The following is a 25,524-nucleotide window of genomic DNA, read 5'->3' as shown; positions in this document are numbered from 1 at the left end:
GAGAACATTAGCAGTTGCTTTACAGAAGTTTTCATTACTAGTGTTTGCTGTTCTTGTTACATTAACACATTTAACTTTATTACTTTTTATTTGGCTAACTTTAGGCATATAAGACCATATTTAACAACAGAGACAGCAAAACTATTTATGCACTCTATGATTTTTGCTCATGCTTTACTATCTGGTCACAAGCAAACACAACAACTTTAAAATCAATCGACTCTCTTTACAAACAGACACTCAAAATATTTCTAATAATTACCATCATTACAATACTGTTCAAATACATAACCTATTGAGTTTTGATAGTACTTAACATTTTGTTAATGTTCGCTTGATATTTTAAGATTTTAAATGTGTTTGCACATCCCCCTTTATGCCAGTTTATAATGCAGAAAGAAAATAATGTCGAACAACGAGAGCAATTACTAGAGGAGACTGTGTTGAACAGTTTAGATGGACAACATTTGGGCGATCAGTCTTTTCAGTTAAAGCCATTCATTACTGGAATACTCTACTAACTCAATTAACGGATAGTACAAATTACTCAACATTTAAACAGAAAACAAATGGCTAAAAACTGATCAAACTCGTAATCGTGTAAATTATATATTTTTAATTTTTCTGCTATTATTATCTCTAGGAGTGCTACTGTGTCCGTGATTTGGTACTATACTGCTTTGATAATATTTTTTTGTTTGTTTTATTATTTGTGGATAATAGTGAATTTATTGCATATATTGTATTTACATGTGATTTACTCTCCATGTTTATGATAAACTGATTCATTAAATTTAGAGAGAAATGAAACTTTTCTGTTGCAGATGTATGAATGAAAAAAAGTTCATTAATGTTAATAACGCATTATAATGTTAAGTTCAATCATCAAACATTCATTAACTGTTCTTGCTGAAACTATAACATTGCCAGAACAGTTTTTATTGATTTAAACACTTTAGCTTAAAACACAAACCTTTCTTCAGCAGAATCACAACAGATGCAGGAGCGCGGCGCAGCCTTATGACGTCACATCTCCACTACAAAATAAAAGTCCTGATCACATGCTCAAGTCACAGATGAGTGTAGAGACATTCACATACAAACAATAAAATACAAATCAGTTTATTTCTTCAATACATATTTAAATGAGTTTTGGTCAGTGATTTGCTACAAATAACTACCAACGAAAGAGTTTGAACCACATCTAATATGTGAGATTCAGTCAAATGCTAAACACAAATGTCTGTGTGCAGAAATCATTTTCAAGTCATTCTACGAAACGGGTGCCGTTGCAATTTTCAACATTTTTAATAAGAACAAACTTTTTTTTAAAAACAACCTACAACATGAAACATATCTTAATCTTCCCAAATAACACATTTTATATGTTTTATTTGTTTATAAACAAAATGACCCTGTAACGGGGTGGTAACTGATGTGACGGGGTGGTAACTGATGTGACGGGGTGGTACACTGTGACAGTGTTTCTGTGATCTGCTAAACACTGAAAAAGAGCATCATAACAGTGACTGGGAGAGTCGCATCCACACATCCTTCTGAATTTACATGTGCCGGGAAGTGACAGGCTGTGGTGCCGGAATAATTTCGAGCACATCATCAAAGAGATACCACAGGAAGTCATCTCTTGGAGACCAGAAGAACCTGTTGGTACCAGTGCATACGTTTTACAAGGGCATGCATTTCATCTGTCTCCATGATGATCCCAGGATATAGGTCACTGTCTTATTTTAGCACACACAATTAAATATGGGTAAGTTTAATTAAAGGGGGGGGTGAAATGCAGTTTCATGCGTACTGAGCTTTTTACACTGTTAAAGACTTGGATTCCCATCCTAAACATAGACAAAGTTTCAAAAACTAATGTTGGACGTTTGATGGAGTATTTCTGTGTTAAAAATACTCCTTCCGGTTTCTCACAAGTTTCGGAGAGTTTTTTTCGAGTATGGGTCGGCTTGACGTTAATAGAACGGAAGGTCCTTGTATGGGCCGTACGGGCTCTTCTCCCGGTAGGGTGCGCGCGCGTGACTAGAGCGAGAGAGGAAATGCACGCCCATAAACACTCCGCGCTGCACTCCACTTTATTCCTATGGGTGACGTCGAGCGACTTCAACGCTTCAGCACAGCATTCCGGGAAGGTAGCGCTCCATTTGAACCGATTTGAACGCAGAAATGACGGGAAGCTTCACAACATCAATTCAGTCGCGTCTCAAAGTGGATCTCTACAGTCACTGCTGTCAGGACTTTACCAAATCATACCAAAGAAGTGTGTTTTTGACGGAGCGGTCCCAGCGATAAAGGTTCGGTCCTGCTTTGGAAGCAGCCGGTGAGTAAAACTGCTTCAGATGTCTGTGCTGTCGGCTATCGTCGCGTGAGTAAACATCAGTAAACGACACGATCGCGTGCTTAGTCATTCAAATGCGAAAAGTTAACACGTCTCTAGAACAGACAAATGGCCTAAATAAATAAATAAATAAAATATATAAATATATTTATTAATGAGACTAAATGATCTTACCAGTGCTTAGGTCGACCTGCGTGAAGTTGGCCCCCACCCAACGCAAAACTTCGGCAAAATAGTCTTGTTAGTTTGTGCCGTAAAATTTTCGTTTGTGCTGCTTTGGTTTTTAAGATATTAAAAGAACATTTATAGGTCATTCTGAGGTCACTCAGCTCCTCACAAGCTTTAAATTCACCCCAAATAGTCTCAATCGTTTGTGCCGGTAAAGGTTTGTTTGTGCTGCTTTCGTTTTTAAAATATTGGACTTTTAAATTATAGACGATGACGTCACCAGCCCCCCGACCTGCTCCAAATTCACCTCAAATAGTCTCATTAGTTTGTGCTGCGTTTGTGCAGGTAAAAGTTTTGTTTTTGTGGCTTTCTTTTTTTAACAATACATAAGTTAACCTGATTCAAACGGCAAACCAAATTACATTAAACAGTAGCATTCACTTACTGTGCATTTTTCAACTTTTAAAAAGCTCCTGCCACTCCACTTCTCAGTTCGTCATACATCTCCCAGACACATGGAGACCTCCTGCAGTAGGCCACATAATGTCCAAGAGCATCCTGGGTTAAGCCTCCTCTGAAAGCAATGACTGCCCTTAAAGTAAATCTCTCTCCTTGGAGCATCAAATTAGAGGGAAATTCACGCAAAGCAAATTCTGTGGAGTTGCTTCCCAGGTCAGTGTCAACCCACATAAGTTCTCCCAGACTGTAACTGTGAGAAACTTTTCCAGCACAGAGCTCTTTCCCTGTGGAAATGCAGAGGGACACTGTGATGGACTTTGGATTGGCCTGAGGCAGGGGGAATCCGGAAGGTTAAGGCCTTCTTCTACCGGGGTCTGAAGATGAGCCATGCCAGAAGCCTGTAGTACAGCAACAGAAGTACAAACTAATGGAGTTTCCCTTGTGACTTGTTTGCTGAGACCACAATATTGTGAGGAGAACTCTTTTGTGAAGGAAACACACGCATGTTTTGTCATTGACTTTTCAACGATAGTGGAGATGGGGCACTGTGCGTCGATTTGAAGAGCACCAGATTTCAATCGGACAGCTTTGAATATTCCACTCACCAGCTCTGCCCTCTGTATGTAGGCCTGTGCATTCAGACCCTTTGTGGTGATGGATTTCACAAGCTGGAGGAGGTTGTTGGAATCCTCACCGCAAACAATATTTTCAAAAGTGACACTGTCGCAGAAAGCACAACATAAGCACTGACAAAAAGCATCGAATGCACATGTGTTCAGCACAGAGACTCTTGATTTCCTGAGTTTAACAGGCTGTTGATTTTTCCATTTTTCAACCGATCTACTTTCAGTTTGCCCATTTCTGTCTTTCCATCACTACAGGTTGTGGTGGGTAGTGGATTGGTGTCTGTCGTGATCACTGTTGAAACGGCTGTATCCTCTTCACCTTTTTCCCCAGCTTTCTGTTTAGCAGAACAAATTTGCATGTTGCCTTCAATGAAGGACAGATGTCGAGCAATGAATTGATCCACCCGAATAGGCAGGTTTTCATGCTTGAAAAGGCCGTGTTTGATGTTTTTGAACTCTGCTTCAACATTGGCGGAACTTGCTGTGATATTGGTGCTTCGGTAGTGAGGGATCATTACTCCTGCCCAGAGTGGTAAGTAACTTGCAAGCCAGATTATATTGGGAATAATCTCTGGGAGAAAGTGCATATTGTCATGATCACCATCAGACACGGCAAGTGACCTGCTCTCCTCACATATGTCTGTCACCCACTGCCGTAGGTCTGTCTGTGTTTGGTCACATGGATCCACTTCTTCCAGGTCCTCACCCTCCACACCTGGAATGATGACACACTCTTCAGCAATTCTGGCTTTCAGGTGTTTCTTGCAGCTCTCTGATATGAGGGGTGCTCCAGAGCTGTCATTGCCCTCTGCTTCGCTGAGAGCCACAACAGTAATGCTGCGTAGTAGCTCTCTTGCATCATCCATAGATTGTGACATGAGAAGCTGTGCCATTGACCTCACAAAAAAATCTTTGACGTGATGTGGTTTCTTCTTCAGGCAGTCCCACTGGCAGATCATCTTGATGCAGTGAGCAACATCAACCCGAACAAAACAAGATGGCACTTTTGCTGACTGTTTGCAGAGTAAGACACCACAACACTCATTGACGTAGGTCTTCAGATCAGGATGAGGAGTAAAAGCCTTGACCAGAGCTCCGAGCAAAGCCAGAGAAAAGTCACTGACAACCTCCTTCGGTGTTGGTGCACCTGCGCGTATCCATTCTCTCAGCCAATGTGTTATGGCATTAACATCATGTCTCTCTGACAACATTTGCACCACTGGGACACTTGAGTTCTCATCTCCCGCCAGAACGCCCTGATATAAAAATATATGGCCAGATTTACTACTTGGTCTCTGTAGTTTCCTCATAACTGAGCCAGTTGCATCAAAACTCACATTGGGGTTAGTAGATGTCTTTGATAATGACTTGTAGTAGTAACATCTCTAGTGACAAAATTGGGTCCCTAAGTCCCTAAGGAGTATTTTTCACCTAATTCTATGTCATTTCTCGCTTGCTTTGCTTTGCGCAGGGAGGCCAAATTAGGCAGATGGCTCGGTTCAGGATCTCCAAACTCCATCAGCTTTGCTGCTTCTGATGCCCTCCACACATGCGGCTCCATTCTACCCTCACACAGTTCTTTGGATATTTGCAAACGCAAGTTACCAAGACATCGCACGTTTGGAACAGCCAGTGTGCAGGGAGTCATCAGTGTTTTGAACACCATTGGGCTGTTGATTTCAGGCTCTCTGTCACATTTTATGTGAATGTGGCTACGACACTCCCTAAAGTTGCCTCTGATTTCTATATATTTATCTGTGGTTGATGGATAGACCTTGGCTCTTTTAAAGACAACTGTGCAGGGGCATTTCACTTCTTGCCAAATGAGATGATTTATCACATGCGTCCAGATGCCCGGCTTCAAAATTGTGTATTCCCTTTTTTATGTGAATTCAATCCATTTCTGAAATGGAACTTCAAGATCAAAAGTTCAGGCATCTTTTGGTCTAGGGGAAAGGGACCCTGGCTCGAAATCAGTGTTATCACTACTGCCACTTGTTTCATGATCACGTTCACAAGTAAACCCTAAAGCAGTCCAGATGTTGTGCCTGTTTAGTTTAACAAAAGTGTATAGAGCCTTTGCAGTTATCTTGTTTTCTAGCTGCTTACTAAGCTCTGTCCAGATGCTTTGATTAGGAGAAGCTATGTTGCCATTTTGTACTATGGCCTCTTTTGATGAGCACAAGACTGTGAAAATGGAATCTCTGTTGACTGCTTGTCTCTTGGGCATAAACATAATTACCTACTGACATAATCCTGACTCAAATGTCATGTACAGTTTACATAATGTATGTATTACTGTATTTGTTGAAATATAAGGATAGGTTGACTCCTAGCTGCACAATGTATTAAAAAACTAACTGGCAGCTGTACTTACCATTTCGTAGTTGTATTATCATTGAGTTTTCTGTTCAATAAACCTTGACAATCTTAACTTTTGAATGCTGTACCATTAATCTTTAAGTTAACAAATAATATTCTAACTGACAGTGTAAAACATTGTACTTACATTTGCCAGATTTGTTTTAGCAACGACTTTTGTAGATTGATTTTTATATCAACTTTTCCTCTACTAACTAATTTCCACTACTAGTGTGTCACTTGCACCTAGTGGTGGGAGTGAAGTGCAGCAGATGAAACCCCTTGCAAATAATTAAAACGTTAAATCAGGAGAGACCAGTGAATGGAGTAAAAAAAATTGTTTATTAAACAAATTATGTGATGGTTATCCTTGACAAAGTCTTTTGCAATTCGACTCCTAAAAAATGTTCAAACCGAGGGGAAATTGTGCTTTAAGGTGAATTTGGAGCAGGTTGGTGGGCTGGTGACGTCATCGTCTATAATTCAATGTATAATATTTTAAAAATGGAAGCAGCACAAACGGAAATTTTACCGGCACAAATTTGGAGCTTGTGGGGGGCTGAGTGACCTCAGAATGACCTATAAATGTTCTTTTAATATCTTAAAAACCAAACCAGCACAAACAAAACATTTTATGGCACAAATGGAGCACAAACGATTGAGACTATTTTGCCGAAGTTTTGCGTTGGGTGGGGGCCAACTTCACGCAGGTCTTAGGTCGCTCTCTCATATTGTGGTCTTTTAATTTGAAATGAGCTGCTATGCTGAATAAAATGCATCATGAAACTTTTTCTTTCGTTGAAGTGAACTCCGTTAAATGAGGAGATTTTTATTTTTATTTGTTTAGCTCGTTTCATTTGCAAGCGCAATTGCGAGGAGCATCAGCCTGCCTCCGCTCGTCAAAAAAGCCTTTTACTGTGGTGGTAATAGTAGGCTAAATGAACTAACATTGTGATGCTTGAAGTGTTTTATATCTATGGATTTTATCATAGGCAAGACAAGTCAAGAGTTGATTTGAGAGGCTAAATTTATTAAACATGCGGTTAACTCACTGTCGGTTGCTGTCCGTCATTTAAAAAAATTAAAACTTTAATTTAACAAACAAAAAATTGCTCTAAACATTTTTCAAAATAACTTAATGAAGAAACGAAATATAACTAATTTTACATTAAAAACAAAACGGAACTATTTCCCCTAGATAAGTTTATGGCGGGCTAAAGCCTAGATATGAGGCTCGTGCAGGGCTCTAATCCCACCCCTCTCTCAGAAAACACATAAATCTGACATTACTGAGCTATGCGTTTAAAAGTAGCCTATTAAAATGGTACAATGCCATTGCAACGTGGGATATCGCCAATCGGGCATTTTGTCCCGCGTCAGAAAAGGGGTTAAAAGGGCTATAAGGTGCTGTTGGTAAATTAGCCTACTTATTTTTAGCTTTCCTCGCACTGTGTAGAAATAATATTGAATCGACCGTCCCTGGGTTGAGCCGGTTTAATTCTCGCCTCTATAACTCGACCTGCAGAGCTGAATGTGTGTCACTCGCTGCACTTATGCTGGAACGCAGAGGATCCTACTTATCAAAGGATTTCATAGTAAATTGTGTCTTGTAGGCTACTATATAAATTACAAAGGTTTAATTTGGCATCTTTATTTCAAACGACCCGACCGACTGCGACCTGAATATCATTAAAAATATTTTTGGATGACTCGTCCGCGGGTGATGACCGCAGGCACTCGCTCATTTTGGATCAACCCGCGCATCACTGATTAATGTGGGTTATCAAAACAACAAAAACAAAAAAACAACCCAGACTTAAGTCTACAAAATTGGTAAGTTTCCCAGCGCCCGGTCTGTTCCGTTCTCGCACTCAATTTAGGCACGCTGCATTCTGATTGGTGCGGATAGCATACTGGGAGGTTAGGGCCAGGAGCAGGAAAATAATGGTGTTATGAAGCGATTTAGAAATCGCACATGCTCAAGTTGCGATTTTATTATGATTTCGATTAATCGCACAGCCCTAGTCCACATTTCGTTCAGTAACATTATGGGCTGTTTTGATTTATATGATGTTTAATGTTGATGATCATGTTATTTTGCATCTGCATCTGCTTAGATATGATCGCTTGTTTTACTCCATCTTCCTCATGTGTGTTTTGATCAGAAGATGATGTACTCATTCAGAAGAAGGCTTCTCTCCAGTGTGAAATCTCATGTGGGATTTAAGACTCCCTTTTTGAGTGAAACTCTTTCCACACTGTAGGCAGGTGTAAGGCTTCTCTCCAGTGTGAACTCTCATGTGTCGCGCAAGGTGTCCTTTTCGAGCGAAACTCTTTCCACACTGTTGGCAGGTATAAGGCTTCTCTCCAGTGTGAATACTCATGTGTTGCGCAAAGGTTCTTTTTTGAGTGAAACTCTTTCCACACTCTTGGCAGGTATAAGGCTTCTCTCCAGTGTGAATTCTCATGTGTTGCTCAAAGTTTCCTTTTTGAGTGGAACTTTTTCCACACTGCTGGCAGGTGTAAGGCTTCTCTCCAGTGTGAATTCTCATGTGTCGCGCAATGATTCTTTTTTGAGCGAAACTCTTTCCACACTGTTGGCAGGTGTAAGGCTTCTCTCCAGAGTGAATTCTCAAGTGGTCATTAAGACTCACTTTATGTGTGAAATGCTTTCCACACTCTTGGCAGATGAAAGGCTTCACTCCAGTGTGAAATTTCATTTGGAATTTAGGGTGTCGCTTTTTAATTAAACTCTTTCCAGGCTTTTGAGTGATTTCTGAGGAAATCTTTTCAGTCTGTGAGCAACTAAAATATTTTTTTCCAGTTATGAAATCATGATGTTGCCCATTCATATCTTTCTCTTCCATTTCATTTAGGTCTTTACTCTCCACTTTCAGAGCCATCAGATCTAAAAGAGACAAAAAACAAGTTAACCCCAGTTTAATGGCACAAAACAACAGACATCAAGATATTAAAACATTTAAGGCATCAAAACCAAAAACATGTTTGCTAGATCCTATACCATCTAAGCTACAGAAAGAGGGGTTACATTTAATCTCAGAAATTTTTTCCATTATTTGTAACCATTTACATTCTTTAAAACAATTTCCAAACTCTTCATGTTTGGAGTCAATGTGTTTAGGACACTGCCACAGGTGTTATTGAAGTGGTTTGGAATATAGGGCTGTGCAGTTTGGGGAATTAAAGGAGTACAACAGGCCTTTAACTGCAGACCCCTCCACTTCCTTGTAGTCTAGCAGATGCAGTGTGCCTTTCTATCAAATAGATGGTTAGCTTCTTGCTGCTTAAATGCAGTTAGTGCTGCCTACAGAAAAAAGAACTGAAAAGATATTAACTGATTTCATAATTTACTATGATTTCTTTTTAAATACCCAGTAATTAAACAGTAACACTTTTCTCTAGAGCAAACCATTTCCAGTAAAATCAAATGGCCATACCTTTCTGAAAACAAGCTCTTCTGACTTTCAAATAAGGTAAGCTTTTATTGAAAAAACAAAAACAAAGTATGCAACTAAAATTAACAAACTGTTACAAATCCACCATGTCATTGCAATATTTCCCAACATCCTCCCTGGCCCTCACCTGCATGCAATTCATAATCACTCATACTTGCACCTTGTTCACACACCCAGCCCGCCACTACTTAAGCACACACCTCACCTCAGTCAGGGGTCCGGTCTCGTTTGTGTGAAGTGACACTTATCGTACTCTCCAGACGATGTTCCAAGTGACCAAACTGTGCAAACTAAGATTACTTCCAGCGATCTCCCTTTTCCAGACTTTCTGAGTGTTCCAGATAGTTGCAATAAGGTTTGTGCTTCTTGACTGATCCCTCTCCATCCACACACTCCCTTTCCTTCCTCACTCCAACCGTTTGCAAGATTCTCAATACTTCCCTGCATTCATTTGATTTACTTAAGTGTTGTCAATAAATCACCCTTGCACCGCATTCTTTCTGTCTCCAAGTGTGCTTCTGTAACGGAAGACAGGACCCATAACAGACCACAGTGAAAAGGACATGTTCCCTATCCCACAGAGCCCAGCCAATCTGCTTCTCTAGATCTCCTAGGACCACCGCCCCATCGATGAATATATCAAGGCGTTCCTCGAACTTACAGACCAGGTGCCCTAGAACAATGCGACCCTCAAGATGATTCTTTGGAGCGGTTTAGACAATCCATATGTCAGATGATTACCAGCCAATGCCAGCACATGCTCTTTGATGAGGTACATTGATTACATTATTTGTGGTTCAGTCCAAGGGATAGAACCCTCAACCATGTCACCAGTCTTCTGTCAGACAAGGAAAGCGGTTTTGAAGAGTGCAGACCTACAGGCTTGTCTTTAGGTCAAGAATATAACCTGGTGAGGGAACACCAGCTTAAAGACTTTTGTTCTGATCAGCCTCCCGCAACATGTGTCCAGTGAGGGATCCAGAGTACAGAGAGGACTCATTCTCCCATACCGAGTCCAAAGAGAACATTGAAAGAGGACTCTGTCTACCGTTCCGAGTCCAGAGATTACTCAGTCTTCTGTCCAGAGTCCAAAGAGTACATTGAAGACACCAGCACCAGAATCCTGGACTCCCACCCAGGCTCTCTCACCCACTTTAAGCCCTTCTTATGTCTGCTTGTCCGCAGCTACATTTTGGGCTGGTGGATCCATGATTGCTACCTCTGGCCTTCACGACCAGGGGGAGTATTACAGAAATGTTACTATCTTAGGTCTAACCTTAAGATATGATAAGTTAATTTAGGATTTTTCACAATTTCGTATTACAGAAGCAAATCTTAACTTGATTCAGGATTCTTATCCTATCTTACAAAATCTCATCTTATCTGTAGTTAGGAAATCAGGTCTGTTACCAAGCAACCAACAACTCGCAAACTGCAGTCAGGCTAATAAAGCAAATTTAAAAATTGAAAATTGACATGAGTTCAGCTTTGAGAATGAAACCAACCTGTTTGCTCTTGAGTTTCTTCATGTTTGACTCTCAATGTTTCTTCAGTCTTCACGTCTTCACTCTCCTCTTTAATAAACGCCATCTTTGTTTGGTCCTCAGTTTCTTCATGTTTGACTCTCAATGTTTCTTCAATCTTCACGTCTTCACTCTCCTCTTTAATAAACGCCATCTTTGAGATAAGAATAATCACAGAAATAAAAAACACATCCAAACTAAATCAGTAGTTCAGTCACTGGTAAGAGAGTCAGTCAGAGTGAGAGTTAATGGCCTTAAATGACCTGATTCGACAACAACAAACTCTCTAAACACTACAAATTAATAAAAGAACACAATTTATATAGTAGGTTCATATTTAGACATGTTATGATACATTTATTCATCTGTAGATTACATTTAATAGATTATACTTCCATAATAACTTTATGTACTGATTTTTGCTCATTTTGTTATAATATAAAAGTTAAAGCCATTCATTACTGGAATACTCTACTAGCTGAATTAAGGGATAGTACAAATTACTCAACATTTAAATAGACACTAAAGGAATGGCTTAAAGCTGATCAAACTAAAAGCAGTCATGTGTAAATTATATATATATTTTTTAATGTTTCTGCTATTATCATCTCTAGGAGTGCTACTGTGTCCGTGATTTGGTACTATACCGTTACTGCTTTGATACCAATTTTGTGTGTTTGATAAATGTTTTATTATTTGTGGATGATAGAGAATGTATTGCATATATTGTATTTACATGTAATAATTGACTCTCCATGTTTATGATAAACTGATTCATGATATATAGAGAGAAATGAGACGCATCTTTTCTGTTACACGTGTGAATGAAAAATAAAGTTCATTAATGTGAAACGCATTATAATGTAAAGTTCAATAATCAAACATTCATTTAACTGTTCTTGTTGAAACTATAACATTGCCAGAACAGTTTTTATTGATTTAAATACTTTAAAAGCTTAAAACACAAACCTTTCTTCAGCAGAATCACAACAGATGCAGGAGCGCGGCGCAGCCTTATGACGTCACATCTCCACTACAAAATAAAAGTCCTGATCACATGCTCATGTCACAGATGTGTAGACACATTCACATACAAACAATAAAACACATCAGTTTAATTCTTCAATACATATTTAAATGTGTGTTGGTCAGTGATGTGCTAAAATAACTACCAAAGAAAGAGTTTGAACCACATCTAATATGTGAGATTCTGTTCATGGCTAAACAACATTTATAAAAGGGGAGAGAACTTTTAATTTGTTTAAACTTATTTAGTTTATTGAGTTTAATCAAAGCCAGTAAACGTTTGTCGATATATTTTGTCAATATCATTTTATAATATATTGCTACAGACTCAACAAACAAATATTTTGTGATTTCTCCAAAGCTTTTGATAGCATCCAGTCTTCTGTATTTCACTCATTAAGAATGGAATTGGAGGAAAAGTTTCTGAGGTATTGAAATCTATGTATTCTAAACTTAAATCATGTGTGAAAGGAACTGATGGTTTAACAGGATATTTGGGCTGAAGCACTGGTGTACGACAGGGCTGCATGAGACCACTTTTGTTTATTATTTTCCTAAATGAATATATAACATGCTCAAGGAAAATGGTAAAAGTATTCAGATTGAGAGAATCACAGAAGTGCAGACCCTGCTGTACGCTGATGATATGGCTAATATATCAGGAGGGTTGCAGAAAGAAATTGAACAGCTGGAAATATTCTGTAACCTTTATGGCATGACAGTGAATCTGAGTAAAACAAAGTTATGTTTTTTAGAAGAGGGGGCTCTTGGTGATATAAGAACTGCTTCATCTACTCTGAACCAGCGCTTGAGAGAAAAAGCACATGGTACACATTATACAGGTGCTGCTCATATAATTAGAATAGGTTTATTCAAAAGGTTTATTTATTTCACTAATTCCATTCAAAAAGGGAAACTTGTATATTATATTAATTCATTACACACAGACTGATATATTTCAAATGTTTCTTTTAATTTTGAAGATTATAATTGACAACTAAGGAAAATCCCAAATTCAGTATCTCAGAAAATTAGAATATTGTGAAAAGGTTCAATATTAAAGACACCTGGTGCCCCACTCTAATCAGCTAATTAACTCAAAACACCCGCAAAGGCCTTTAAATGGTCTCTTAGGACCTGTCCACACGAAGCCAGAGCTTTTCCAATACAATGGTTTTTTTTTCTCATTACAAAAAATATCTGCGTACACACGAGATCACATAACTGACTCAAAATGATGTAGTATACACGCCAGGACAGTGTGTGGTGCTGTATTTCTGCCACAGAAATACACTAAAAACAGAGAAGAAGAGTTGTGTCTAGAAGGGGTATAGCAGTGGTAGGAGGTGAAGAAAAATCTCACGATAAAATAACAATACATACATTTGCTTCCTAACAGATGTGTTTTATTAACGTCTGACTACGGATTGGCTGTACACAATAGGGATAACCACAACCTGGAGAGGATTGTGAAACAAAACCCATTCAAAAATGTGGGGGAGATTCACAAAGAATGGACTGCAGCTGGAGTCTGTGCTTCAAGAACCACTACGCACTGATGTATGCAAGATATGGGTTTCAGCTGTCGCATTCCTTGTGTCAAGCCACTCTTGAACAACAAACAGCGTCAGAAGCGTCTTGTCTGGGCTAGACATAAAGGACTGCTGAGTGCTACAAAGTTATGTTCTCTGATGAAAATAAATGTTGCATTTCCTTTGGAAATCAGGGTCCCATAGTCTGGAGGAAGAGAGAGGCACACAACCCACGTCGCTTGAGGTCCAGTGTCAAGTTTCCACAGTCAGGGATGGTTGGGATGCCATGTCATCTGCTGTGGTTGGTCCACTGTGTTTTCTGAGGTCCAAGGTCAACGCAGCCGTATACCAGGAAGTTTTAGAGCAATTTGTCCTTTCTGCTGCTGACCAACTTTATGGAGACACAGATTTCATTTTCCAATAGAACTTGGCTTCTGCACACAGTGCCAAAGCAACCAGTACCTAGTTTAAGGACCAAGGTATCCCTGTTCTTAATTGGCCAGCAAACTCGCCTGACCTTAACCCCATTGAAAATCTATGGGGTATTGTGAAGACGAAGATGTGATATGCCAGACCCATCAATGCAGAAGAGCTGAAGGCCACTATCAGACCAACCTGGGCTCTCATAACACCTGAGCAGTGCCACAGACTGATCGACTCCAAGCCACGCCACAATGCTGATGTAATTTAGGCAAAAGAATCTCCAACTAAGGTTGGTGATTTCTGTATTGATGCGTCATATGTTTGATTCGGAGTATGCATGGAGATTGGCACTGTATATACACCATGGAATGAGTATCTTTCATGCTGTTGTGATTACATTGTGTGGAACTATGGGCCGAGAAGCCAAGTATTCCTGAAAAAAAATTGACTTCACTTTACTTGACTCAACAAACAAATATGCAACAATAAATAGTAACATTTTGCAATGTAATCAATAGGGCTAAATTAGTGTCCTCTGGTTTATTTTTCTTTTAGTAGGTGAGTGTGGTTCTTTTCCGATCTCCAGACTGAGGAATTCATACTCCACTCCATACTCCACTTGGGTACGGGGAGCCCGAGGATGGGCCAGATGCTTACGGGCTAGCTCTCCACGTCACCAGCATCGTAATGAAGGAAACCTAGCTTGCCAAATAAGCCATAGAGATTGACTAGCATAGTTGGTAAAGTGTGTGCAGAAGCAGTTCAGACTGGTGTGTCCCTGTAGAACATGACTGTTCAAGGCACATCAGGCTGACCTGCTAAGAGAATAGGATCATGACGAGGGATTCGGGCCGGATGCGATTCAAGAACTCTGCTTGGCCACAGATCTTGCCCTCCATGCAATCAAGCAGACGGCCATTTCATGGCTGCTAGGGTTGATATGGAGTGGCATCTGTCGTAAGGACAGGGAAGCTGTTTCATCAGAAATACAACTTCATTTTCTACTATTAAAGAGCTCTCCAGCGTTCATGTTTTCACTCCCAGATGTCTGATCTCAAGCACATTATAATCCCCAAAGAAAGGATTTTGTGTGTTGAAGTCCTGGACATCTCAGGCCTTTTGGGCTGCAGCATACACGTCACCCAAACCCCCCTGCTTTCGACCTCTGACCCATACACACACACATACACAGAGGAACTGCTGATAACACACAGGTCAGCAATATATGTACATTTAGGTTAAATTACCTCTTCAATGTACCAAATATACGTATTGTAATGATGTAATGTTTATATGATGTTTTCAAGTAACTTGGATGTTTACTGCATGTAAAATCAAATTCTGTATGGTATTAACTGTAAATCCTGTCCCTCTCTACTCGGGAATCTCAATGCTGTCATACATGGTATCATGCCTAGAAGGTTGAGACTGACCACGCACAATTCGCATTCCGCCAAAGAGAGACCCGCGCGCTTCTGTGGCGCGCACATTTTCGGCAACTTGAGAGATGGGATGAGCACGAGAGCACGCATTCTGCCAAAGAGAGACCCGCATTTCATGGTCCGCGCATCCTGCCCATCGGGCAGTAGGGCAAACCTACCCGAGAGACCCGACCAACTTTACGCCGAAACTCCTCCAAGAACTCCATCCGAGCTCCACTGCCCTTAAGAAACTGCAACAGACCTACACACCTAAAAACTTAAATTCAAGTATCCTATTTTGCAATCAAACTGCGTTTAAAGGTTGTCTTGATAATTCCTGTTTGAATATAATTTAATTGGGGCCTCTTGGAAAGAACTGTGCGATAAAAGTTGTGTCTATCTCTCTCCCTCTCTGTACTCTCTCTCAAAATCTCTCCCTCTCTCACTCTCAAAGTCTCTCTTTCTCTCACCCTTAAAATCTCTCACCCTCTTTCTCTCTCACCCTCAAACTCTCTCAATCTCTCTATCTTTATTTTGTATTATTCGTTAAGTTTTGATTTTTCCTTGTATGTTGTTTGTTTTATTACCCACATGTATATGCATATTTTACCCTGTGTGAAATCGTAGTTTTTGTACACTGTACACTGTTGATTATTAAAGTCCAATAATTGCATTGAAGTGAATGTTTTGCTCATAGATTTGAAGTCAATGATGACGTAAGATCTTAGCTACAAATTAAGCTTGATTTTCGTGTTACTATTTCAGTAATACAAATTGTACAAACTTATGAAATGTTATTTGTCCTGATCAAACTATTTCTACGAGTTTGTAAGATTGATACTCGATGAAGAAATCTCATTTTCCACTCGCGAGACGGGAAGAAAATCTGGATGACTGAAATCGACTTTGATAATAACAGGATTAAAAGTAGTGTGATTAAAAGTAGTTTCATTTTTTGATTGTCCCCTCCTTGAACTGTCACCTTATCGTGGTGGAGGGGTTTGAGTACCTGAATGATCCTAGGAGCTATGTTGTCCGGGGCTTTATGCCCCTGGTAGGGCCTCCCAAGGCAAAATCCTTGGTGACGGGCCAGACTAAGAGCAGTTCACAAGCCCATTATGAAGAAAGTAAAAACAAGGGCCGAGACGTCGCCCGGCATGGCGCAGCCGGGGCCCCACCCTGGAGCCAGGCCCGGGGTTGGGGCTCGTATGCGAGCGCCTGGTGGCCGGGCCTTCCCCCATGGGGCCCGGCCGGGCTCAGCCCGAAAGAGCGACGTGGGGCCGCCCTCCTGTGGGCTCACCACCTGCAGGAGGGATCATAAGGGGCCGGTGCATAGTGGATCGGGCGACAGTCGAAGGCGAGGCCCCCGACGACCTGATCTCTGGACACGGAAACTGGCTCTAGGGACGTGGAATGTCACCTCGTTGGCGGGGAAGGAGCCTGAGCTTGTGCGGGAGGTCGAGAGATACCGACTAGAAATAGTCGGGCTCACCTCCACGCACAGCTTAGGCTCTGGAACCACACTTCTCGAGAGAGGCTGGACTCTCTACCACTCTGGAGTTGCCCATGGTGAGAGGCGGCGGGCTGGAGTGGGTTTGCTTATAGCCCCCCAGCTCAGTCGCCATGTGTTGGAGTTCACCCCGGTGAGCGAGAGGGTCGCTTCCCTGCGCCTTCGAGTCGGGGATAGGTTTCTCACTGTCATTTGTGCCTACGGGGTCTCTGGGAGGGGTGCTAGAAAGTGCTCCGACTGGAGACTCCATCGTCCTACTGGGGGACTTCAACGCCCATGTGGGCAGTGACAGAGACACCTGGAGGGGCGTGATTGGGAGGAACGGCCCCCCTGATCTGAACCCGAGCTGTGTTCTGTTATTGGACTTCTGTGCTAACCATGGCTTGTCCATAACGAACACCATGTTCAAGCATAAGGGTGTCCATCAGTGCACTTGGCACCAGGACACCCTAGGCCGAAGGTCGATGATCGACTTTGTGGTCATCTCATCTGACCTCCGGCCGTATGTCTTGGACACTCGGGTGAAGAGAGGGGCGGAGCTGTCAACCGATCACTACCTGGTGGTGAGTTGGATCCGATGGCGGGGGAGGAAGCTGGACAGACTCGGCAGACCCAAACGTACTGTGAGGGTCTGTTGGGAACGTTTGGCTGAACCCCCTGTCAGAGAGATCTTCAACTCCCACCTCCGGCAGAGCTTCGACCAGATCCCGAGGGAGTCTGGAGATATTGAGTCCGAATGGACCATGTTCTCCACCTCCATTGTCGACGCGGCCGCTCGGAGCTGTGGCCGTAAGGTCTCCGGTGCCTGTCGAGGCGGTAATCCCCGAACCCGGTGGTGGACACCGGAAGTAAGGAATGCCGTCAAGCTGTAGAAGGAGTCCTATCAGGCCTGGCTGGCTTGTGGGGCTCCTGAGGCAGCGGACAGGTACCGGCAGGCCAAGCGGACGGCAGCCCGGGCGGTTGTGGAGGCAAAAACTCGGGCCTGGGAGGAGTTCGGTGAGGCCATGGAGAAAGACTATCGATTGGCCTCGAAGAGATTCTGGCAAACCATTTCGACGCCTCAGGAGGGGGAAGCAGTGCCCTACCAACACTGTCTACAGTGGAGATGGGCAGCTGCTGACCTCAACTGGGGATATTGTTGAACGGTGGAAGGAATACTTCGAGGATCTCCTCAATCCCACCGACACGTCTTCCTTTGAGGAAGCAGAGGCTGAGGGCTCGGAGGGGGACTCGTCCATCACCCGGGCTGAAGTCATCGAGGTAGTTAATAAGCTCCTCGGTGGCAAGGCGCTGGGGGTGGATGAGATTCGCCCTGAGTACCTTAAGTCTCTGGATGTTGTGGGGCTGTCTTGGCTGACGCGCCTCTGCAGCATCGCGTGGCGGTTGGGGACAGTGCCTATGGACTGGCAGACCGGGGTGGTGGTCCCTCTTTTCAAGAAGGGGGACCGGAGAGTGTGTTCCAACTACAGGGGGATCACACTCCTCAGCCTCCCTGGGAAAGTCTATGCCAAGGTACTGGAGAGGAGAATTCGGCCGATAGTGGAACCTCGGATTCAGGAGGAGCAGCTTGGTTTTCGTCCCGGGCGTGGAACGCTGGACCAGCTCTATATCCTTCACAGGGTGCTGGAGGGTTCATGGGAGTTTGCCCAACCGGTCCACATGTGCTTTGTGGATTTGGAGAAGGCATTCGACCTTGCTTAGGGCAGTACGGTCCCTTTACAACCAGAGCAGGAGCTTGGTTCGCATTGCCGGCAGTAGGTCAAATTTGTTCCCGGTGCATGTTGGTCTCCGGCAGGGCTGCCCTTTGTCACCGGTTCTGTTCATAATTTTTATGGACAGAATTTCTAGACGCAGCCAAGGGCCGGAGAGTGTCCGGTTTGGGGACCACGCGATTTCATCGCTGCTCTTTGCAGATGATGTTGTCGTGTTGGCAACCTCAGACCGGGACCTTCAACATGCACTGGGACGGTTTGCAGCCGAGTGTGAAGCGGCTGGGATGAGAATCAGCACCTCCAAGTCCGAGGCCATGGTTCTCAGTCGGAAAAGGGTAGCTTGCTCACTTCAGGTTGGTGGAGAGTTCTTGCCTCAAGTGGAGGAGTTTAAGTATCTTGGGGTCTTGTTCACGAGTGAGGGAAGGATGGAACGGGAGATTGACAGACGGATCGGTGCATCATCTGCAGTAATGCGGGCGATGTACCGGTCTGTTGTGGTGAAGAAGGAGCTGAGCCGTAAGGCAAAGCTCTCGATTTACCGGTCAATCTACGTTCCTACTCTCACCTATGGTCATGAGCTGTGGGTCATGACCGAAAGGACAAGATCCCGGATACAGGCGGCTGAAATGAGCTTTCTCCGCAGGGTGGCTGGGCGCTCCCTTAGAGATAGGGTGAGAAGCTTGGTCACTCGGGAGGAGCTCAGAGTAGAGCCGTTGCTCCTTCACATCGAGAGGAGCCAGCTGAGGTGGCTCGGGCATCTATTTCGGATGCCTCCTGGACGCCTTCCCAGGGAGGTGTTCCGGGCACATCCCACCGGGAGGAGGCCCCGGGGAAGACCCAGGACACGCTGGAGGGATTATGTCTCCAGGCTGGCCTGGGAACGCCTCGGGATACCCCCGGAGGAGCTGGAGGAAGTGGCCAGAGAGAAGGAAGTCTGGGCGTCTCTGCTTAGACTGTTGCCCCCGCGACCCGGCCCCGGATAAGCGGAAGATGATGGATGGATGGATGGAAGGATTAAAAGTCCCGTTATAAAGTTAATAACTAATGTACAACCAGCGAGTCACATTATAGACTCATGAATATCCCATTTAAATAGTCCCATTTAAAAAAAAAAAATTCCCCAAAGACTCGTTATTGCTACAATATATTGTTTGGTTTCTTTATTTAGTGAAAAGCCCAACATTTAAAAAAAGTATTTAAACACTTTACATTTTGTAAAGACATCATTCGTGTCTGTGAGGCCTTTGGGTCCAGAGGGTTAAAAAGAAGAGGGTTGTGTTTGTCATATTTAATTTTATTACAGTGAACATACATGTACATATTCACATATTGCCTAAACCACATATTAACTTTTTCCCCGCCAACAAAACATTATTAGTTTTTTAAAGTTGCCAGTCACCACAAGGGTTTTTGATAATTTTCACTAAAATATGATGTCCCATAGAATATTTTGTTGTATGAATATCTGAGCATGCAATATGAAGAATAAGAGTCCTCTACTTGAAAAAAAGAAAATTCCAGTTTCATGCATTCCTGTTGACCAACACACACAAAAAAAATGTGAACAAAAATTTGGAAAACAAAATCAAGTTTTTGTCAAAGACTACATTCAGATCCGATTCAGAGCGATGATAAAACACAGATGGAGTAGATGGAGTCCATCAACACCCCTAATTCTTCACAGTCCCAGAGCTCATCCTGGGTCCACATTTCATTCAGTAACATTATGGGCTGTTTTGATTTATATGATGATCATGTTATTTAGCATATGCATCTGCTTACATATGATCGCTTGTTTAACTCCGTCTTCCTCGTGTGTTTTGATCAGAAGATTCTGTACTCATTTAGAAGAAGGCTTCTCTCCAGTGTGAACTCTCATGTGGGATTTAAGATGCCTTTTTTGAGTGAAACTTTTTCCACACTGTAGGCAGGTGTAAGGCTTCTCTCCAGTGTGAATTCTCATGTGTTCCTCAAGTCTTCCTTTTCGAGTGAAACTTTTTCCACACTCTTGGCAGGTGTAAGACTTCTCTTCAGAGTGAATTCTGATGTGGGTTTTAAGATGCCCTTTTTGGGTGAAACTCTTTCCACACTCTTGGCAGGTGTAAGGCTTCACTCCACTGTGAATTTTGATGTGTTCCTCAAGGTTTCCTGTGTGATTGAAACTGTTTGCAGACTGTTGGCATGTCAACGGCTGCACTCCACTGTGAGTTCTCAAGTGGACTCTGAGACTCCCTTTATAAGTGAAACTTTTTCCACACTCTTGGCAGGTGTAAGGTTTCACTCCAGTGTGAATTTTCTTGTGTTCCTCAAGGTTTCCTTTTTGATTGAAACTCTTTCCACACTCTTGGCAGGTGTAAGGCTTCTCTCCAGTGTGAATTCTCATGTGGTCATTGAGACTCCCTTTATAAGTGAAACTTTTTCCACACTCTTGGCAGGTAAAAGGCTTTACTCCAGTGTGAATTTTCTTGTGTTCCTCAAGGTTTCCTTTTCGATTGAAACTCTTTCCACATTGTTGGCAGGTGAAAGGCTTCTCTCCAGTGTGAATTCTCAAGTGGACTCTGAGACTCCCTTTAATAGTGAAACTTTTTCCACACTCTTGGCAGGTAAAAGGCTTCACTCCAGTGTGAATTTTCTTGTGTTCCTCAAGGTTTCCTTTTCGATTGAAACACTTTCCACACTGTTGGCAGGTGAAAGGCTTCCCCACTGTGTGAATACTTGTGTTTTTTTTATGGTTTTCTTTTTTAATAAATCTCTTTCCACACTGTTGGAGTGTGAACGGCTTCTCTCCAGTGTGAACCCTCATGTGGACTTCAGGGTGTCGCTTTTTAATTAAACTCTTTCCTGGCTTTTGAGTAATTTTTTGTGAGGAAATCTTTTCAGTCTGTGAGCAAATAAAAGATTTTTCTCCTGTTATAAAATCATGATGTTGCCCATGCATTTCTTTCTCTTCCATTTCATTTAGTTCTTGACTCTCCACTTTCAGAGCCGTCAGATCTAAAAGAGACAAAAAGCCCAGTTTAATGGCACAAAACAACAGACATCAAGATATTAAAACATTTAAGCCATCAAAACCAAAAACATGTTTGCCAGATCCTATACAAACGAAGCTACAGAAAGAAACTTTTCTGAATATTTGAAACCATTTCCGTTCTTTAGGACAATTTCCAAACTACAATCATGTTTGGAGTCAAAGTGTTTAGGACACTGCCACAGGTGTTATTGAAGTGGTTTGGAATATAGGGCTGTGCAGTTTGGGGAATTAAAGGAGTACAACAGGCCTTTAACTGCAGACCCCTTCACTACCTTGTATTCTAGCAGATTAAGTGTGCCTTTCTATCAAATAGATGGTTAGCTGCTTGCTGCTTAAATGAAGTTAGTGCTGCCTACAGAAAAAAGAACTGAAAAGATATTAACAGATTTCAACATTTATTATGATTTATTTTTAAATAACCAGTAATTAAACGGTATCACTTTCCTCTAGTGCAAACCATTTCCAGTAAAATCAAATAATGACCTTATTAAATAATTTAATCACATCTACAGACATTCTTCCTATCGTAATTTCAGATCATGCCCCGTGATGTATACATTTGAGTTTACACCGAATCCTGGCAAACGTACACACAGAATTCAGAATTCCTGAAGCAATTGAAAGTCAATCTCAAATCGTTTTAGAAATTAATCTAGGATCAGTGTCATCACCCCAAATTCTCTGGGAAGCAACCAAATGTTTCATCAGGGGGGAATCTATCTCATTTGCTACTCATTTGAAGGCATCCAGGAATTACAGACTTAAACAGTTAGTTGATTTACCTTTGCTGTCCAAAGAAGCAGAGCTTCTTGATACACCTCCCACCCTAACAGAATTAAAAGATGCCCTTTCCTCAATGAAAAGAGGCAAATCTCCAGGTCTAGATGATTTTCCTCAAGAACTATTCATGGAATTATGGGATAGTATAGGACCACTTCTTCTAAATTCCATTAACTATGCCCTTAGAACTGGCTCATTTCATTGTGACTAAAATACATCACTTATTTCTGTGTTGCTTAAGAAAGGCAAATCTCCTTTAAATTGCGGTAGTTACAAACCTATTTCTTTAATTACAACTGAGTTAAAACTTTTGCAAAACTATTAGTTAAAAGACTAGAGCCATCTTTGAACAAACTCATTCATCCTGATCAATCGGGGTTCTTAAAAGGGATACTTGCATCTGACAATGTCAGACGTCTTTTACATCAGCCACGCATCTGAAATGGGTATTGTACCTGCAGCCGTCTTTACTTTAGATCAGGGGTTGCCAAGTATAAAAATTTGCCACTAGATGGTGGGCCAGAATATAGTCAAGGGATAATTTAATAAATGAATAAATAAATAAAAATAACTCAAAACATAAAAGAGGATTTGAATAAGCTCATTAATGGCATGTTTGATTGCTCTTAATTAACTTTGTTTTATTATTTCCACTTTACATATTGTGAATTATAAATGTATTTTAATTTGCTTGTTACACATGGAACCTATTGTAATACTTATTTGACGTCAAGTAGCATACTTAGCACTCTAGCGTCCCCAAACTCACTCTACACCACATAGAGGTCAGATATCTCACTGATATGCAGTCATTCAGTCTCACGTTGCACCGCAACAAACAGCTGTCCGACTTCACGCACCCAAACATACATGTGCACACAAACTCTCTCTCTCACACAGACTCACACACACCCCAACAGATCGGCGCGAACACACACACACACACACACACACACACCCCAACAGATCGGCGCGAACACACACACACCCCAGTGTGTGAGTCTGTGTGAGAGAGAGAGTTTGTGTGCACATGTATGTTTGGGTGCTTGAAGTCGGACAGCTGTTTGTAAATCGGCTGTACACTCGTTATTGCGGCGCGTGAGACTGAATGACTGCACTCGAACATGTCCACTATGGTGTCAGACAACACTACAAATGGCCGTCCCTTCAAATAATGCCCTATTTCAGGGTATAGGGGGTCGATTTCGGATTCAGCCCCTGTCGTGGAGACTGAGCAGCCCAACATCTCGATTGAGACAACGCAGTCTGTCAGGTGTGTGTGCCCGGCCGCCGATCTGTTTGTGACTTGTGTAGGTGAGTTTGTGTGCACATATGTTTGAGTGTGTTTCAAGTACAATTACAAAGCAATTCATTGGTTTTGTTTAACTCTGAAACAATTTTCGAGTTGCGTTGTGGTAAAAATAGCTACGGGTAGCGCCAGCTGATTGAGGAGTGCAACCACTCTACGTCATCAACCTAGAACGCAAAGAAAATGGCGCCGCCCATGGTCCAAATATAAAATCGATTTTTTAAATAATGTCGATCTTTCATGGGTTTTCTACTACATATTTCAGTAAGAGACATTGTTTATGTTATATTAAGCCATACAAGTCTCAACACCATGGGATCCCTTTAATAAATTATTATTAACGATATTTTGAAGTGCCCACGATAACAATATCGTGCATATTCATTATCGTGATATATCGCATTACCGAAAATCGGCACATGCCTAACTCCGATGCAAACTCACTGAGCAAAACTGATGCATCTAATTCTCAATAGATAACACTAAAGATTCTCTCAACAGCTGCAGAAGAAGCTGCTATGGCAAGATGGACATGTTTATGAATTTATTTAAATTTTTCTTGAATTTCAATTCTGCTTCCTTTAATTCAAATTCGAATTATAATTATTGATCCTGTTTTTGACATCAATTCAAATTCAAGAATTGAATTGTAATTTGTGAGTTATTCTCAATTCATTTCTGATTTGGGCACAAGCCTGATATATAATGTTTTTTTTTTAATTATTATTCATACATAATATCAGTGCTGCGCGTAGGGCACCAACTGCTTAGGGTAACTGCCACGAGAATTTTCTCTCCTGTAATGCATAATATGTTAATGATTTCTCAACATTGTGATACAGTCAGGCTAATAAAGCTAATTTAAAAATTGAAAATTGACATTTGAATACGGATCAAATGAGTGAGTTCAGCTTTGAGAATGAAACCAACCTGTTTGTTCCTCAGTTTCTTCATGTTTGACTCTCAATGTTTCTTCAATCTTCACGTCTTCACTCTCCTCTTTAATAAACGCCATCTTTGTTTGGTCCTCAGTTTCTTCATGTTTGACTCTCAATGTTTCTTCAATCTTCGCGTCTTCACTCTCCTCTTTAATAAACGCCATCTTTGAGGTAAGAATAATCACAGAAATAAAAAACACATCCAAACTAAATCAGTAGTTCAGTCACTGGTAAGAGAGTCAGTCAGAGTGAGAGTTAATGGCCTTAAATGACCTGATTCCACAACAACAAACTCTCTAAATACTACAAATTAATAAAAGATAACGATTTATATAGCAGGTTCATATTTAGACATGTTATGATAAATTTATTCATCTGTAGATTACATTTAATAGATTACACTTCAGTGAGAACATTAGCAGTTGCTTTACAGAAGTTTTCATTACTTGTGTTTGCTGTTCTTGTTACATTTACACATTTAACTTTATCACATTTAATTTGGCTAACTTTAGGCATATAAGACCATATTTAACAACAGAGGCAGCAAAACTATTTATGCACTCGATGATTTTGCTCATTTTGTTAATGCTCGCTTGATTTTTTAAGATTTTAAATGTGTTTGCACAGCCCCCCTTATGCCAGTTTATAATGCAGAAAGAAAATAATGTCAGAACAACGAGAGCAATTACTAGAGGAGACTGTGTTGAACAGTTTAGATGGACAACATTTGGCCGATCAGTCTTTTCAGTTAAAGCCATTCATTACTGGAATACTCTACTAACTCAATTAACGGATAGTACAAATTACTCAACATTTAAACAGACACTAAAGGAATGGCTTAAAGCTGATCAAACTCGTAATCATGTG

General features: G+C 41.5%; 2 protein-coding genes across 2 annotated transcripts; both read right to left on the bottom strand.

Annotated features, from left to right (window-relative positions):
* Positions 1-6,299: 6,299 nt before the first annotated feature.
* On the bottom strand, positions 6,300-11,129 carry LOC137049363 (gastrula zinc finger protein XlCGF8.2DB-like). The gene is made up of 2 exons (XM_067427910.1): positions 10,958-11,129; positions 6,300-8,884 (listed from the first exon to the last, which is right to left on the bottom strand). Exons 1-2 carry the CDS (start codon positions 11,127-11,129, stop codon positions 8,154-8,156), a joined length of 903 nt encoding a protein of 300 aa, XP_067284011.1. The 3' UTR covers positions 6,300-8,153.
* An 8,733-nt stretch (positions 11,130-19,862) lies between these two features.
* Positions 19,863-24,807, bottom strand: LOC137049291 (gastrula zinc finger protein XlCGF57.1-like). Its single transcript, XM_067427794.1, has 2 exons — positions 24,650-24,807; positions 19,863-21,593 (listed from the first exon to the last, which is right to left on the bottom strand). Exons 1-2 carry the CDS (start codon positions 24,732-24,734, stop codon positions 20,440-20,442), a joined length of 1,239 nt encoding a protein of 412 aa, XP_067283895.1. The 5' UTR covers positions 24,735-24,807; the 3' UTR covers positions 19,863-20,439.
* Between the last annotated feature and the right edge of the window lie 717 nt (positions 24,808-25,524).

The sequence above is a fragment of the Pseudorasbora parva genome, chromosome 20, assembly GCF_024679245.1.
Source record: "Pseudorasbora parva isolate DD20220531a chromosome 20, ASM2467924v1, whole genome shotgun sequence".
In the NCBI taxonomy this organism is placed as follows: domain Eukaryota; kingdom Metazoa; phylum Chordata; class Actinopteri; order Cypriniformes; family Gobionidae; genus Pseudorasbora; species Pseudorasbora parva.
The sequence above is the reverse complement of the archived record's forward strand: the minus strand, read 5'-3'. Positions and strand labels throughout refer to the sequence as shown.

Bases quoted from the DNA above. Each gene is read 5' to 3' on its own strand.
- LOC137049363 (XM_067427910.1), bottom strand. From the start codon at position 11,129: ATGGCGTTTATTAAAGAGGAGAGTGAAGACGTGAAGATTGAAGAAACA. The intron at 8,885-10,957 runs GTTGGTTTCATT...TGTCTCTTTTAG, and splicing joins AGAAACTCAAGAGCAAACAG to ATCTGATGGCTCTGAAAGTG.
- LOC137049291 (XM_067427794.1), bottom strand. From the start codon at position 24,734: ATGGCGTTTATTAAAGAGGAGAGTGAAGACGTGAAGATTGAAGAAACA. The intron at 21,594-24,649 runs GTTGGTTTCATT...TGTCTCTTTTAG, and splicing joins AGAAACTGAGGAACAAACAG to ATCTGACGGCTCTGAAAGTG.